Consider the following 12,966-nt stretch of genomic DNA (forward strand, 5'->3'; position numbering starts at 1 on the left):
CCCAGAGCTGGGCCCCCAGTTTTCTGTATCCTGTGGAGCCAGTCCCTTCCTCGGCCACGTGAGCTCTCTCCTCAGATCCCATCCCACGGAGCCCGTCCCTTTCCTTGGCCATGTGAGCACTCTCCCTAGATCACATCCTGGTCCAGTGTTTGGCCTCCTTTGTGTTGCTTCCTGGGCCATCTTCCCAAGTCTCGGCTCTCGGCCCCAGAGCCTTCGATCTCCCTTGGCCCTTCCCTCCTCCTGGCTGAGAGCCCCTAGAGCCACGTTCAGGCAGCAGTAATCTAGGTTTAACCCAGACTTGGAGATACTCTGTGGGTCTCACAGTCCCGCTTTTTAGAATGTGAGCTTTCCCTCGTGTTCCAGCCCACCCTGGGCAGCACGTGGGGAGAGACCCAGGCGCCGAGAGTCCCCTGCCAGAGGCGCGGTGCCAGGGAGGGGCGTGTCCTCATGACCGTGCATCTGTCTTCCCACATGGCCCTCAGGACTACATGCAGAACATCCACGGCAAGGAGATCGACCTGCTGCGGACGACAGTGAAAGTGCCAGGGAAGCGCCTGCCCCGTGCCACCCCTGCCACAGCCCCAGGCACCAGCCCCCGGGCCAACGGGCTGGCCTTGGAACGGAGTAACACACAGCTGGGTGGGGGCACAGGTGAGGTGGCTGCCAGGTGGGGGTGGGAGTGCTGGGGAAGGGGGCCTAGGAAGGTGGGTGTCTCTGCCTGGGTTCTCAGGGCTCCAAACGTGCTTGGCCCGAACATCACACTTCAGGATCAGCTCAGCCAAACTCGTTGGCCAAAATGCTGCCCTCCTAGAGTTCACAGAGGTCAATAGCTGGTGTGCGGCCCTGCAGTGATTTGGAGATTGGTGGGGCCAGAGAGCCTCATGCTGACAGGCGGCACCAGTGGTCCTGGGACCCTCTCTCCTTCACATCTGGAGCCGAGGAAGGTGCTGGTGGGGGCAGGATGTCTGGCATGCACGGCCAGCTTCTTAGCCAAGCCTGTCGTGCGCGTAGGGAGGTGGAAGAGGACAGAGCTGCCTGGGGTCAGCCTCTCACCCGGCCTCAGATCTGCAGTGAGAGGCCGGGTCTTTGCTCAGAGAGGACTGAGTTTAGAAGAGAAGCTGGAGGCCAAGCAGACTCTGCCGTATGTCCAGCAGTCCAGAAAGAAGAGCAGGAGCCCAAGAGAGTGAGGTTGAGGCTGGGCAGCTCTCCCCGATGACACTGTGGGCTCCTTCCTGGCCCAGCTCTGCCTGCCACCCGAGGCCTCGCTGGCTCCTGAGCTGTCCCACACCTAGTCCCCCTGGCCCAGGGCTGCCTTGGTTTTTGGACCCTTATTCCCCAGACCTCAGTATCCTGGATGTTGTTCTAGGTAAATGGATGTTGTTTTCCTGGGGCCAAGAAACTGCTGCTCAGAAGCAGCCCTGCCGCTGCCGCTGCGTCCCTGCCCCAGGGGTTAGCTCAGCAGCAGGGTGGGCCACCTCCCTAGAGGGCCTGTGGAGACGGGGTGCTCCTGCCTATCACAGTGCTGAGGCTGCTGCACTGGGCACACAGGGCTGGGCACTAGGGCCTGCCGTGGGTGGGACAGGCCTCAGAGAACTGCCCTTCTCAAAATGCTGACAGGGCCTGCAGGGACTTGGATTAAGGGAAGGCAGGCGAGGGACATGAGCACTGGCACTCTGCCCTGAAGGGTGTGTTTGGCCACCGCTAACCAATTTGGAGGCACTGGGAGAGGCTAGGGCAGGGCACTGATATCCGCGGACTGAAATGTGCAGAGTGCAGTGGACGCACTCTGTGTCAGGCCCCTGTCTGACAACTTCATGAAGTTGAGATTTCTATCCCCATTTTAGGAGGAGGAAAGAGGCTCAGAAAGGTAAAATAACTTCTGTAAAATCCCACAGCAAGTGGTAGAGCTGGGGTTTGAACTGAAGTGTGTCTGACTTGAAAAGCTATGTTCTGTCCTCAGCCACCCTGAGTTGAGAAAGAAGCCCTTGAACTGTGCTGAGGGAGAGCCCTAGTGGACAAAGGAGACTAACAGGGGTAGACCACCACCCACCACAGAGGGCGGGAGTGGGGTCCAGTTCGGATGGCTATGTGCAGTCCCTGGTGCTCTGCCTGGAGAGCTGGGTCAGGGCGCTGGGCAACCACTGTCATCCGCGACAGGGACTGGGGGTCAGCTGGGGCCCCGGGAGCTCTCCCAGAGCCGCATGCAGATAGCGAGAGGCAGCCTCTGGTCTGGGTTGGGGCTTCTCTCCTCATGCTGGAGGAGGCGGCGGAGGTGGTGGCGGTGAAAATGCACTTGAAGGGGAGCCTTTCCTTGAAGGCAGTAGCAAGAGGAGAGCTGGGCTGACACTACATCCCGTCACATTCCTGGCCCTGATGGCCTTCACCCTGGGCAGCAGGAGTAGTGCGTGGAGAAGGGAGATAGAGCACACTCACCCACATGACTCCCAGCACCCACAGACACTCACCGACATCCCCAGAACACATGGACGGGCGTTTACCGAGGCCGTGTCCCCTCCGCCACAGGCTGACACCGACCTCATGCACACTCACACATGTCTCCCGCTCACCGGGCGATGTTAACATCTCATTATCTTTGTTACTGTAATTACATTATCCGCTGCTTTATGCAGAATTATCCTCCGAGGACTAATTGATGGCTCCATGTTTAATTCATTAATCATTAGCATCAAATTCGACAATTACAGTGCACACTGATTGTGGGATTGCAGGCGTAATGAGGGGAGAATTAACAAAGAAAAGGGAAAGCACTTTCCCTCCCTCGGGCTTTTGGGTTGGGAGTCTTGGGGAGGAAGTTGGTCCTGTAGTATCTTTGGGGCCAGGGATGGTGGGGAGTAAGATTCGGAACCTAGGAGGGGATGGAAGGAGGCGAGGGGTGGGGAGAAGCAGGGTGTCTGAGAACCTAGGAATTGTGTGTGCTCCCAGGAAGGCTTCCTGACAGGCTCTCTGAGAAAGGCTAAGTTTGCAGGGACCTGTTAGGCCAGAGCTGGCAGGGGCTAGGGTTGCAGGGATTCTGAAGGCAGGATCAGCGTGTTGCTTTGAGGGGACTGGAAACGAGGGTAGCCAGGCCAGCAGTTGGCGCCACACGTGCGTTCATAAGCACTCACTGTGTGTCTGGTCCTGCCTTGGGTGTTTTGACAAATACAAGAGAAACACAAAACCTGCCCTCCAACTTTTCAGCATTATACTGTCCCCAGGGCATCAGGGATGTCAAGCCTTTTCCTTTACCTTCTAGTGGCCTTCAGCTCAGAGCTTCCCATTCCTAGGATTCCAGAAACCCAACCGTGCACTTGCAGGGCTGGTTTAAGGCCTCTGTGTTTGCCACTTGCTGTCTCCAGCTCTATCCAACTCCAGGCTCCTTCTCTGCCTCCTTACTACCCTCAACACCTGGCCAGCACCTCCACTTTCAGTTCAAACACCTCCAACAGGCCCCCCTGTCCTCGGGCATCCCGTGGCCATTGCCTTCTGGCCTCAGTTCTCCCCTGTCTTAGGGAAGGGACCCTGCAAGTGTTAGGGGCTCTTGCGGCCCCATGGCTGGTTCCATGGGCCTCCCCAGGAGGGGAGCTCTGAGGGTGCTTGCTGCCCTGCCTCCTCCACTGCCAGCCCTCCCTGGCTCGGCCTTGGCACTCTCAGAGCCTGCGGTTCCCCTCGGCTCTGCCGTTCTTCCCTGATGGGAAACGAAAGATTAATTTTCTTCAGCCCAACAGGATAATTACTAATACTAATTAGACATAATTACTTGAATTTGATACACTTATTTCTCCTCAGAATGGCAGCAAAGCTGAGGCAAAGCAAATGGCATATGTGGACTAGAATATCAGGTTCAGGGGCCTGACCAGGAGGGGTAAGGGACTGGGGACAATGGGCAGATGAGGACCACTGTGGTAATGGGAGTGGCAGGACCACGCCCCCAACTTCTGGCTCCAGATCACTGGGAGTGGTGAGGTATGCCCCTATATGTTCATGGAGAGAGGATGGGGAGCCTGTGTGAGGGCTCTGGTTCTCCAGTAAGCCTGGGCTGGTACCTAGTGAACCCAAGATCCCCTCAGGTTTGGTCAGTATCCTGCTGGGGTTTCTCGAGCTCTACCCGTAGCTCTCTTTCCAGGAAAGTCTATGTGCACCCCTTTCCCTGGCCTCCCCTCCCAACCTGACCCTTCCCCCCCCAGGTGCCCCCCACTCGGCCAGCAGCCCGGCCTGGGCTGGCCCCCATCCCGAGGGGCTGCACCAGCGCTCCTGTTCCGTTTCCAGCGCCGACCAGTGGAGTGAGGCTGCTGCCCTGTCCCCAGGTATGCAGGACCCAGTTAAGGGACAGAGGAGGGCAGCTGGGCAGCAGTGTTTGTGGCCTGGGAAGCTGACAGGCATGGCGTCCAGACCAGGTGGAGGGGCCGGCAGAGCTCTCCAGGGCCTGCTAGACCCCTGCCGCAGGGCCAGCTCCTAAGACTGGGAAATGGAGTAAAAGCTTGGTCCGTTCTCCAGCAGCCGCCCGCGCCCTCTCCGCCTGTCACCCCTTTGCTTTTCCCAGGTCCCCAGACTCCTGCTAGTGGCCGGCTGGTGCTGGAGACCTTCCCTCCTCAGCTTCCCCGCCCACTCACCACCGTCCCCAGGCAGCGCTGGTGGCGGCTCCTCATCCCCATCAGCCCCCTGCGCAGCCGGCTCATCAGCCTCACGGCGGGGGGACAGGGAAGCGGCTGAGTAGGGAGGTCGGAGGCTGGGGGCTTAAACACGGTCTGCAGGCGGCGGCTCGCCCGCCGTGGTGGAGGGGGTCCTGCAGACGAGACCCCGGGAGTTTCCAGAAAGGTCGTTTTCCCGCCTGTGCTGCCTCCCCAGATGTGCTGAGGCCCCACCCTGTCTAGGCGGCTGGCGGCTCTTCCTCTCTCCCATCTTTCCCTCCTCTTTCTTTGGCTCTTCATTTTCTCACCCCTTTGTCCATTTTTGTACCTTGCTCACGCCTCTGCGCTTCTGACTCCATGTTTCTTCCTCCCGTCTCTTCAGTGAGTGCCTCCCTCTCCCCTTACTCTCCTTCCGGTCCTAACCCTGTGGCCAAAGATCCCACTAGCAGTTCTGAACTCTGAACGGGAACCGCGCAGCCCCGCCCGCCTTTCCTAAGTGAGGGTGTAAGAGGGAGACTCCCAGGGCGCCTGCTGTCCCCGGGAAGCCAGGAGGTGGGCAGGAGGGCCTGGCCTGAGGCGCATTGACTCTGCCCCCTGACTTGCCTCCCGAAGACCCTTCCCAGGCCCGCCCCAGTAGGAGCCCTGTCTCCCAGCCTGAGCTGACAGCAGGGAGGAACTGGGCGCCCCGCCTGACCCAAGCCCAAGCCCCCTGGGGGCAGTGAGTACGGGAGGCTTGAGAAGGGGAGCGAGGGGCCCTTCCCAGGGACAGCGTCCCAAAGGCCTGTGCTGGCCTTGGGGGGGACCCTCTGTTGAGTCTGGAAGGAGGAAGGCAGGGAGGGAGGGAGCGTGTCTGCCTCTAATGAAGTTTGACATTTAGTGGTGAGCGCCGGGCGGGGTGTGGGAGACAGGAGCTTGATTAGCGCGCTCTAATTGACAGTAATTAGGCAGCTCCCTGATTGTTTCTAATTCTGCTATTAATTGTGAGGAGCGGGGAGTGTGATTGAGGATAAATTTGGTGCGGAGTGCTGGGGCTCCAGCTCCCCGTGAGTTCCCCGGGCCGCCTTCCACCCCTCCAGGCTGCAGAAGCCAGAGCTGACTTTCTGACTCGCCTTTATCCTGCTCTGCCTGTTTCTACCCTCTCCTCTCTCCGCCTCCTCCAAGGCTGGGCAGGCCCGCCTCCTGGGAGAAAGGGTATCAGGTCTGGGCTCTCCTAGGGTGGCCAGTGACAGTTCAGGGTGGAGCTCCCAGCAGCGCTAGGCAGGACGCGTGTCTGCCCCCGCTCCCCATTTCCCACACTTCTCCAACTCTCCCCTCACCAGCCAGTGGCCCAGCTGAGGTGCTCAGTTCCAGCCCCAAGCTAGAGCCTCCCCCATCTCCCCACTCCAACCGGAAGAAGCACCGGCGGAAAAAGAGCACCGGGACCCCCCGACCAGACGGCCCCAGCAGTGCTGCTGAAGGTTAGGGGGATCCAGGGGGAAACTGGGGCACAAGAGGGGGGCAGCGGGATTTGGGGACAGTACCTTAAAAGTTACACCCCGTTTTCTGTATTAGATTAAGCACTTTCTAATAATTTCTAATAAAAGTAGTCCTGTGACTTTTTTTAGTAATCTAAACTGAGTGTCTTAGAAAACCTCTTTCTTCTGCTTAACTTAAACCCTTTCTATTAAAATGTGAGTTTACTTTTATTCTTACAGAAGGTGACAAGATAGCAGGCAAGTTCCAGTAGCTCTTCCAAGACTTGTGGGCAGGACCTACGTTTTCTGTGTCTCTTGTATCACCCATTGAGTTTAATGAGTGCTGAGCACATAATAGGTGCTTAATACGCATGTATGGATTGGCTAAGTCTCTCCTTGGTCGTCTTTAGGCTAAGGAATTCTAGCTCCTCAAACATTTTTCCATAGGACCTTCCTTATAATTCTTTATTAATCATAGTGCTGTTTCCCTGGTTTACCCCAAATTATCTTCAGTTGCCCCTCTTCTCAGTGGTTGGAGTCTTTTTTTTTCTCCCAAATAAGTTTACCTTCTATTTACGCATAGTTTCTCATTTCTGCTCTGACTGTCAGGGCTAGGGGTGTGGGTAACGGAGTGGACATCACCTCTACGGGAAAGAGCCCCCTTTCCCAGCCAACCTGTAACATAGCGATGGGCAGCATTTGTGGCATGGGGTCCACCTGCACCAGGGAACAGATTCCCCAAAATGATTGAGATTATGTAGTTCAAAGCCTATGTGGAAAGTACAGTGAAATGAAATGGTGGGACCTGGGGGAACAAAAGGTGCCAGTACTCTTTTCCTAGAAGGCAGTTCTGTTAAGAGTGCCCGGAGAGCAGGAGCCCAGCAGGAGGACTTCCAGGGGATGTCAGTGTCATGAGTTGAGATGACTCGGGCCTGGCCTCTGGCTAACCCTTGGGCCTTCTATGTACTTGAGCTGTCTCTCCAGCCCCACAACAGTCACACTGCTTGTTAGGAATTACTCACCCATGGGGTGGTGACCACTGGGAATGAGATTCATGTGGCTGTCTTTTGGGGACTTGGGGGAGCAGAGCTTGGAACAGCTTCATCACATTGCTTAGGGCACAGTCCAGCTCATAGGGCTTGTCACTGTAGATGTCCTCAGGTCCTTGTCTGCTCACACATGATGGCTGGTGGAGAAAACCTCCCCTCTCCCTATCCACTTGCCCTTACTGCCTGTCTTTGCCTGGGTAGTGGGGGAGGGGCCCAGCTCCCAGGAGCCCCACGCTGACGCCGCCGTCAGGAATATTGGGTTTAATGAGCTGCAAAATGAGGCGGCTGCAGCTGACATGTACGGATGGTGCCCACGCCCGCCTTCTCCCACCATCTCCCAGCACTGCCTCCTAGCACCCCATCACATCCTTCCCCAGACACGCAGCCCTTCTTTCTCCAGGGAGCACCCCTAATTTCCAGATCTATTCTGGCAGTACCAGGGATGATAAAACCTCCACCCTGTCTTTTTTCACCCAGGCTCCACAGGTGGTTAGGAATGGAGGCTTGAGGGCTCCATATGGCTCTCCTCTTTCAAGTTTCCTTGGAAAGCATGGCCCTTGAGGCCAGGGTCAGGGGAGGGGGATGAGAGTCAGGAAGGCAGTGCTGACAAGGTGGTCTGCCCTGATGGTGGTAAATGCCCCTGTCCCCCACAGAGGCAGAAGAGTCGTTTGAGTTTGTGGTGGTGTCCCTCACCGGGCAGACGTGGCACTTCGAAGCCTCAACAGCAGAGGAGCGGGAGCTGTGGGTACAAAGCGTGCAGGCCCAGATCCTTGCCAGCCTGCAGGGCTGCCGCAGCTCTAAGGACAAGGTTGGCACAGAGGCCAGAGTGGGGTGGGACCTGAAGGTGGCTCGTGACTGACCAGCCACCCCTTGTGTCTCCTGTCGCGGCAGACTCGACTGGGGAATCAGAATGCAGCTCTGGCTGTGCAGGCCGTCCGTACTGTCCGCGGCAACAGCTTCTGCATTGACTGCGACGCCCCCAGTGAGTGCCAGGGCCAGCGGGCCTGGGGCGGGGGCAGCTTAGAGGAAGCTCTGCGAGAGGCTTCCAGTAGGCTAAGAAAGGGCACGGAGGACTTTCCTGGTGGTCTCACTCTGGTTGTCTGTGGGCTTCATGATGCCTTCTCTCCTCACCCAGATCCAGACTGGGCCAGCCTGAACCTAGGTGCCCTGATGTGCATTGAGTGCTCAGGGACCCACCGACATCTGGGGGCCCACCTGTCCCGGGTCCGCTCCTTGGACCTTGATGACTGGCCGCCTGAGCTGCTGGCTGTCATGACCGCGATGGGCAATGCTCTGGCCAACAGTGTCTGGGAGGGGGCCCTGGATGGCTATGCAAAGCCAGGGCCTGATGCCTGCAGGTGAGTGGATGGGGCCCTGAAGCTGGCCAGGAAGGAAGGGGACATCGGTGCTCTGGTATGGGGAAGGTCGGGATGATGCTAGTGGTTGTGACAATGCTAGAAGGGTTAAAACTGGCAGTTGGCAGCTGGCCCCTTGGGGTGCCCCTCCCCCCTACCTGTCACTCAGGCGCCTCACAACAACAGGCCTTTTCTGAGCTGTTATCTGCAGGTCAGGGGGCCAGCAGGAGGCGCATGCGCAAGGCGCTATCGCTCTGTGGTGCGAAGGCCCTATCCTGAGCTCTGAGATGGGGAGAAAGGGTGGCAGATAGGGTAGTGTGTGGGCCCCCAGTGCAGGTCCTCCCCTTTGTTCCAGCAGGGCCAGATAAGGTGCCACAGGAGACCTGCCTGGAATTTTCCTGCCCTCTCAGCCCCCCACGTCCCTGCTGTCCCCTAGGGCTCTCCCTTTAGTGTTTCTGCCTTTCCGCTCCTTCCACACCCTTTGCATTGCCCACTGCCCCTCTGCATGTCCTTGATTTCCCAGTTCTGTCTCTGCTGCTCCGACGGACACGTTCTCTCTCTCCCTTATTCCCGTTGGGGTGCTCCTGTCATTTCCTAACCCTTCCCTTGGCCCTGCCTGCTGGCCTGGCGACCCCCTCCCCGTGCTCACGCCCTGCTGGGCCTGTGCTTACAGAGAGGAGAAGGAGCGCTGGGTCCGGGCCAAGTACGAACAGAAGCTCTTCCTGGCCCCGCTGCCGAGCTCGGATGTGCCGCTGGGGCAGCAGCTGCTCCGGGCTGTGGTGGAGGACGACCTGCGGCTGCTGGTAATGCTTCTGGCACACGGGTCCAAGGAGGAGGTGAATGAGACCTACGGGGACGGGGACGGGCGGACAGCTCTGCACCTCTCCAGTGCCATGGCCAACGTGGTCTTCACACAGCTGCTCATCTGGGTGAGTTGTGGACCCCTTCCTTGCCTTCCCAGCACCACCCTGGCCGGTGCCTCTGACCTCCCGACACCCTCTTTATCCCAGCCCTTTGAGAGCCACCTCTCCATTTTCTCCCTAAGAACCCGTACCTTTCCTGCCATGACATACCAACTGTGAAAATGTGCTTTCTTTTGCAGTACGGGGTGGACGTGAGGAGCAGGGATGCCAGGGGCCTGACTCCACTGGCCTATGCTCGTCGGGCTGGCAGCCAGGAGTGTGCAGACATCTTGATCCAGCATGGTTGCCCTGGGGAGGGCTGTGGCTTAGCTCCTGCCCCCAGCAGAGAGCCTGCCAATGGCACCAACACCTCTGCTGAGCTGCACCGGAGTCCTAGCCTCCTATAAGGCCCGGGAAGAGGAAGAGAGACCAGAAAGATTCTGTGGCCTGGGGACCTTCCTCCCTATAAGCACTGGTGGAAACAAAGACATAGAGACTGGGAAACAGGGATGTGAGAAGAGGAGGAGGGGAGGAAATTAGGGAGTCAAAGAGGAGAAGAGCTAAGTGGGAGAAAAGACACATCTGGGATTTGAACTGCAGCCGGAAGGGAGTGGAGGTATTCAGCCCTCTGCCCTGTGGTGCCATTGAAAAGGGACAGGACCCTTTGGAGACACCTGTGAGGAGAGGGGAGCCGGACCTCTCCCTCCTCCAGATTCCTACCTTGTAGTGCCAGCCCCCTGCAAGCCTTCATCCTAAAATGGAACCTGGATAGGGCACAGGTTGTGGGGTGCTGGATGAACAGGACAAATGTGTGATCTGGGAGTCCCATGTAAATCTGTACATTGGAATATTTATGTTTGTGTACATATTTGGTGTGCGTGTATGATGAGCCAATAAACAGACTGTGTGTGTGGCTTGGTTTCCCCTTTTCAATCTCTGCCTTTCCAGAAAGGCCCCCATCTCGATTTCTTTACTGCTCTCTTCTTACGTCTGCTGTCTGTGCTCTAGATTTTCTCCTCTGTCGGCTAGCCTGAGGCCCAGGCTGTCTTCCCTTAAGCCTCCTATGTGCATCTCTCAGCCCAGCCCTTCCTTGCTGGGGGTGTAGTTGAGTATGTCAGCAGCACAGGCAGTGAACCCTGATAGGAGAACTGGGGCTCTTTGCTTCCTACTGGAAGCTTCTGCTGCCTTCCACACTCACACCTCCCACCCCCACAGAGCTTTTCCAGCTGGTCCTCTTGTTCTCATCAGCATTCTATCCAGCCACCTCATGCCCTACACTGGCCAAAGTCCACCCAAAGAGAGGGCCTAAACATTGTCCCCCTCCCTAAGAGTCTAGGGACTAGCCCACACAGCCAGATGTGGACAGAGATTTTTGAATCAAGGCACAGGAAAATTCTGAGGCTGCCCCCAAATAAGCAGCCAGATGTTTATTAGGGCAGCAGGCTCTCAGTACTTATTCCTAAATTCTGCTTTTGATTAAAAGGAAAGAGGTAGGTTACTGATGGCAGGACAGCCACCCTGACTCCTACCAACATCTTGCCAAGCTGGGGGTAGAATCCAGAGCCCCTGCTTTTCCATCTACTATCCCTGAGTTATTCTAGAAAGACTTGGGGGAAACCCTTCTATACCGGTTCTTGAAGGAAAAGAACTTGATAAGTTAGGGCCCCTGCTCTGTAAGGAGTCTATTACTTCCCCATTCCTGGAACCACTTTGCTGGCGGCCCTTGTCCACAACACTTTGAGTGTACACTGGGTGTGCTAGGCTGGTGCTCCGTGCATTGGTACCTGCCTATGTATAGTTAAATAACCAGGTAACAATATTTGGGAAGGAAACCAGATTTTATTTTCTTGGTCCACAGCCCCTTTCTGCAAGGCTAAGAGCCTCAAGCAAAGATAAAAGTAGACAGAGACAGGGCCATGGGTATGTGTAAGAACAGGTTCCCAGGCTCAGAAAATACCAGCAATAACCACCACCATTCCCTAAGGACAGAAAGCTGCCTGAGTGGCTGGATTAATGCCTGGTATAGTATGGATACTTAACAGGCAAATCCAGAAAAAACAGCGAATCCGGGCCTTGGTTTCAGAGTGCTATCCTGCCTGGGTGCCCACCTCCCCCAGGGGCGCAAGAGCTAGAGAGCCTCTCTCCCAGCCCTCTATCTGCAGACAGGGAGGGATTCTCCACAGTCAAAATGACAACAGCTCCTGCTAGCCACATCTACCGGGCTTCTCTCCTAAAAAGAATCTAGCCCTGTAGGTTCCCTGCATGGATGAGTCTAAGGTATCGGAGATGCCCTTGACCCAGAGCAGGGATGGGGCTGGTCTGGACCACACATTTTTTAGCCTGAGTCTCAAGCCTTGCTGACATACAGCCAGAGAATGGAGAAGACCTGCCCTGGATCCAGGTGTCCGAGCTGGGGTACTGTGGCCCCGCTGTCAGTGACCAGTCAGCCCCAGGCTGCCAAAGCCAGTTGTGAGAGAGGAACTGCTAAGGAAAGGCTCAGCCTCGTCAGAAGAGGCAGGCAGTAGGTGTTTGAGTGAACAGACACTGGCTGGTTTGCCATTCTAGGAATCGGGAATAGCAGGGTACCCTAAGGAAGGGTAAGGAGGCTGGCCAGGTCATTGATAAGCTGTACTTCTCTCCCCTCCATGACCTTTAATCTGAGTTTTCAGACCTCACTCACAGCCTGTTTTCTTCTTTGTGGCTGTCTTCCCTACTCTAGCTCTCCTCCCAAATCAGTGCAGGTCAAGTTTCTTCCCAAGAAGCCTGTTTACCATGGTCCCAACTGCAGCTGGCTTCTGTAATAACCCTTATTCCCAGTGTCTGCTCAACCCTGCTGCATGGTCCATACAGGAGAGTATAGCCTTTCTATGATGGGGGGAAATGGCAGTTTTGATTTGTCTTGTTTCCCTCTCACTATACTGTGTCTCTCCCAAGTTCCCTGAAGCCTCGACTCCCTATGTTTACTTTGTCTACTGATGCTGTTCCTTAATTTGCTCATAGAATTCCAACCCCAAAGCCTTTGATGCCTATTTCCATAGTTTCCCCCACAGTCCACACCCTTCTAGAACCATCACAGATTGATTCCTGCCTTATCCAGTTTGCAGTGGGCCTTCTCAAGAGATCTCATTTTATAATAGAAGAGGATTTGATAATCTCAAGCTTTATAAATGGTGCAATGGGGAGGAGAGGCCACAATTAATGCTGCAAAAACAGAACTGGAAATGAGTCTTTTAACTCCAGGCCCTCATGTCTGGAATAACAAAGGGTGGCAGAGATGGGCTAAGCTACTGTGTCCTCTCTGTAGAAAAAGATTAATGAGCTCATACATGAGAGGGGTGAGCCCCCAGCCTGTTCTAATCAGTGACAGGACTGGTAACATGTGTCTGGTTACACAGGGCCTAGATATACCCCAGCTGAACTAGGGTCAAGTACTTCATTTCCCCTCAAACTACAAAAGGGAGCAAATCCTCTAGCCCATCTGCCAACTCGTGCAAAGAGGGCACAGAGATGAGGAAGCTTACCTGTTTATTGGGTAAAGAGAAAAGAAGCGCCACAATAAGAGCGTGAAGTCTAGAGGG

General features: G+C 56.1%; 1 protein-coding gene across 5 annotated transcripts in view; it reads left to right on the forward strand.

Annotated features, from left to right (window-relative positions):
• The window catches only part of AGAP3 (ArfGAP with GTPase domain, ankyrin repeat and PH domain 3), a 50,396-nt gene extending 40,095 nt beyond the window's left edge, over nucleotides 1-10,301 (forward strand). For 2 of the 5 annotated variants that reach the window (XM_036899614.2, XM_036899612.2), the window contains exons 11-18: nucleotides 483-651; nucleotides 4,185-4,304; nucleotides 5,948-6,085; nucleotides 7,785-7,939; nucleotides 8,023-8,113; nucleotides 8,267-8,489; nucleotides 9,160-9,415; nucleotides 9,589-10,301. In XM_036899614.2, the coding sequence (XP_036755509.2) occupies nucleotides 483-651; nucleotides 4,185-4,304; nucleotides 5,948-6,085; nucleotides 7,785-7,939; nucleotides 8,023-8,113; nucleotides 8,267-8,489; nucleotides 9,160-9,415; nucleotides 9,589-9,795 (1,359 nt within the window). In that variant the 3' untranslated portion in view covers nucleotides 9,796-10,301. The remainder of the gene's footprint in view (nucleotides 1-482; nucleotides 652-4,184; nucleotides 4,305-5,947; nucleotides 6,086-7,784; nucleotides 7,940-8,022; nucleotides 8,114-8,266; nucleotides 8,490-9,159; nucleotides 9,416-9,588) is intronic. The other 3 variants (XM_036899616.2, XM_036899615.2, XM_036899613.2) reach the window with 2 other exon arrangements.
• Nucleotides 10,302-12,966: the final 2,665 nt, after the last annotated feature.

This window comes from Manis pentadactyla, chromosome 7, assembly GCF_030020395.1.
Source record: "Manis pentadactyla isolate mManPen7 chromosome 7, mManPen7.hap1, whole genome shotgun sequence".
In the NCBI taxonomy this organism is placed as follows: Eukaryota; Metazoa; Chordata; class Mammalia; order Pholidota; family Manidae; genus Manis; species Manis pentadactyla.